General features: G+C 44.3%; 1 protein-coding gene across 1 annotated transcript in view; it reads left to right on the top strand.

Moving 5' to 3' along the window:
- The first annotated feature begins 285 nt into the window (after positions 1-285).
- Positions 286-3,662, top strand: part of TAF9B (TATA-box binding protein associated factor 9b) — a 7,638-nt gene continuing 4,261 nt past the window's right edge. The window contains 5 exon segments of the mRNA XM_017864646.1: positions 286-484; positions 1,119-1,200; positions 1,954-2,090; positions 2,144-2,302; positions 3,062-3,137. Coding sequence (XP_017720135.1) covers positions 434-484; positions 1,119-1,200; positions 1,954-2,090; positions 2,144-2,302; positions 3,062-3,137 — 505 coding nt within the window. The 5' untranslated portion in view covers positions 286-433.

Raw genomic sequence — 3,662 nt, 5'->3', positions numbered from 1 at the left:
AACGAGTCCAACTGTGTTGGACCAAGCAGCCCTAACACTGACTGGGTCTGGAATTTCGGGAAGCCGAAAGGGGCCAAGGTGGTAGCCATGGAGGTGTGAGGAGGGACCCCCGCAAAGGTGAGGTTGGCCCATTTGGTGCCCTTTGCCGGAGAACAACTCTGGGGAGTCGAGCTTCTCGGCTCCTCTACTTCTTTTAGCCCCCAGCAGGCTCCACGGGAAAGGATTACCTGCCTCTTCCGATCCTGAGTTCCGGCGCCCGAGCGCCTCTCTTCCCCTGGCCAGCGTCTTGCTGAAACTCCCGCCCCCGGAGGCTGGCACGTAACCCCGCCTTCCACTTCCCTCCTCCCGCTCCCCGCAGGGGTGGAGCCTGAGCGAGGAGCCCGCGAGCTCCTCTGTCTCTCCTCTCTCCTCGGATGACGAGTGGCTGGATAACATGGAGTCGGGCAAGATGGCGCCTCCCAAGAACGCTCCGAGAGATGCCTTGGTAAGTGGGAAGGATGAGCGGCGGAGCGCGAAGCCAGGTGCAGCCAGGGACCTGCGAGGCAGGGCCACGCTGAGGGCCTGAGGGTGGGCTCGCACGCTCGTTTCAGTCTGGTCAGGGTCGTCAGGAGGTGAGGGTGATGGGGATGCGCCCTGGCCCCCGGGCCCCTATCTCGCCGCTCGGGCCAAGCTCTGCCAGAGGGTCGTGGTCCAGCGGAGCTTGCGGAACCGCTGCCCAGCTTTGTGTCCTGGGCTTCGGGCCCCTGCCGCCCCCCCGTCTCTACCTGTCTGCCAGCCCTGACTCTGCGTCCAGGGTTCTGATGCTAGCTTATCCTGCCGCCACAGCCAAAAATGACAACCAGCTGGAGCTATCCCTGCCTCTGCTGGGGAAGCCAACTTGTCTTCTCTTTGCCCCTCACCCCGCCCCAACCCCGCCAAAAAATAAAATAAAAGTTTTCTGCAAAAGCATACTATGCGATTTGGTGTGATCACTGACTCACTTGGGAGGGCAAGGGTGAGTAGAACTTTGGAGCCCAAAGAAGGGGAACCTTGTATCATAAATATAAATACTACCCTTCTGTCCAGCCTTGATTTCCACTACCAAATTCTGCATCTGGCGTTTTTATTTGAATCCACAGGTGATGGCACAGATCCTGAAGGATATGGGAATCACAGAGTATGAACCAAGGGTTATAAATCAAATGTTGGAATTTGCTTTCCGTAAGTTAATGAAACACCAAAAACTTGCCTAACTTGTGAACTAGAAAAGATATTTTTATTGTAAGGACATTTTCTTTTCTTTTCTTTTCTTTTTTGAGACAGGGACTCGCTGTTGCCCAGGCTGGAGGGCAGTGGCGGGATCTCGGGTCACTGCAGCCTCCGGCTCCTGGGTTCAAGCGATTCTCATGCCTCAACCTCCTGAGCTGGGACTACAGGCACTTGCCACCATGCCCGGCTAAGTTTTGTATTTTTAGTAGAAAGGGAGTTTCGCCATATTGCCCAGGCAGGCCTCGAACTACTGACTCAAGTCATCCGCCCATCTCGGCCTTCCAAAGTGCTGGGATTACAGGCGTAAGCCACCGCACCCAGCCTTGTAAGAACATTTTAAACCAAATTATGTTAACGGTATCGTAGAATTCAGCCTACAGAACTAAAAAGGAGTTCATGTTAGGGGACAGTAGTATTCATACTGTGATATCTGTTTAAAACTGATCATATAGACAGGACAATTACCTATTAAAATCAGCATTTAGGCTGGGCACAGTAGCTTACACCTGTAATCTCGGCACTTCGGGAGGCTGAGGCGGGAGGCCAGGAGTTTGAGTTATGCCTGGGCAACATAGTGAGACCCTGTCTCTACAAAAAACCACAAAATTTATAAACTGTCTACAAATTAGTGGAAACTTTTTTTAAGTAGCCATAAATATTAAGCTGTCTTCATATGTTTAAGAAAAGATTGTTTTGTTCTTAAAGGTTATGTGACTACAATTCTGGATGATGCAAAAATTTATTCGAGCCATGCTAAGAAACCTAACGTTGATGCAGATGATGTGAGACTGGCAATCCAGTGTCGTGCTGACCAATCTTTTACCTCTCCTCCCCCAAGAGATGTGAGCAAACTTGGATTTGAAGTTATTTTTACTTACAATTTTTTAAACTGTAGTTCTAATAAGGATTTTTTTTTTAAGTTTTACTGGATATCGCAAGGCAGAAAAATCAAACCCCTTTGCCACTGATTAAGCCATATGCAGGACCTAGACTGCCACCTGATAGATACTGCTTAACAGCTCCAAACTATAGGCTGAAGTCCTTAATTAAAAAGGTAAGAAATTTTAGCCAACTTTTCTTTTTTTAAAAGGTGGAATATGATAGGGGACTTTGTGAAAAGCAAATTCCTGTAGCTAGTATAGTAGATTAAAGGTTAAGATAACTTACTAGAATTTTTTTAATTTTAAAAATTTTTTGAGCTAGATGGAACTTTAGTGCTCATCTAACTCAACAGTCATTTTTCACATCAGGAAGCGGGGCCTGAACTCATTTGTGAAGTTGGTAGCAAAGCTAGGACTGATTCCAAGCCTCATAACTCCCAATCTTTCCACTATATCATAGTTTTTTAGTGAGGCCTAATAATAGAGGGAATGATACCATCAGGAATTGGGCCAGCTTTCTGAAATACGACCTAAAGCCCTCCCACCACTGAAAAAGTTCTCCCTATAATAGGCTGCCTTTGTTTTCTGAAGTTCCACTATAAGAGTTTTCTTCTTTTTGGGGTTAAGAAATTGACTAGTTAAGATTACAAATCACAAAGTAGTTAGCTGTTACCCCATTCAAATAAGACTCTATCTTAAACTTTAATACTGCATAAGATTATATATGTATTCATATCTATTTTTATATAAAGACATGTATATATGTTTATGCAAACCCCAGATTAAATGTTGGATTTAGAACACTGAGAGAACAAAAACAGGACTTTCTTGCCATGGATTATCCATAATCATTTACATCAGCAATCCTAATTTCATTCCTGGTAAATTTAGGTGTCATATCTTAACGTTAATTTGCTTTTTAAATCCCCTAGGGACCTAACCAAGGGAGACTAGTTCCACGATTAAGTGTTGGTGCTGTTAGTAGCAAACCTACTACTCCTACTATAGGTAAGTGAGAGGAGACAATGGCATTTCTGGCTGGTAAAGCAGTGCCTCAGCACTTGGTTTTGAACTATAATGCAAGTCAAAAAGTGAATCAGAAATTCTTGTGTATGTGTTACTATTAATAATTTTACTCATCCTCTAATAAAACTATAAACATACATGTTACTGGCTTTCAAAATGAGAAAGCCACAAGGAACGTCTGATCTCAAATGAGTATAAAATTGGATATTGCCCCCATTGTTGGTGGTATAAACTCTGATACCAAAAACAGGAGTTTACTCTTAGCTGTGTACTTTATGCCTTCTATAAGGTGCCACAGACACTTATGGCAGTAGACTACTTATTAGAAATTTAAATTTCCAAATAAATTGATAAGAGAATACAGTAGAAGATTAAGATGTACAAAAATCTTAAGGATCTCAAAGAAAAAAATTGTTTTTAATTCTAACCACCACTCCAGGCCTAAAGATGCAAGTTTTAAACTTTAAAAAAAATTAAAATGAGTTGGCCAGGTGCGGTGGCTCATGC

Source organism: Rhinopithecus bieti, unplaced genomic scaffold, assembly GCF_001698545.2.
Source record: "Rhinopithecus bieti isolate Rb0 unplaced genomic scaffold, ASM169854v2 scaffold_78306, whole genome shotgun sequence".
NCBI classification, from domain to species: domain Eukaryota; kingdom Metazoa; phylum Chordata; class Mammalia; order Primates; family Cercopithecidae; genus Rhinopithecus; species Rhinopithecus bieti.
This window is presented reverse-complemented; position numbering and strand designations above follow the sequence as displayed.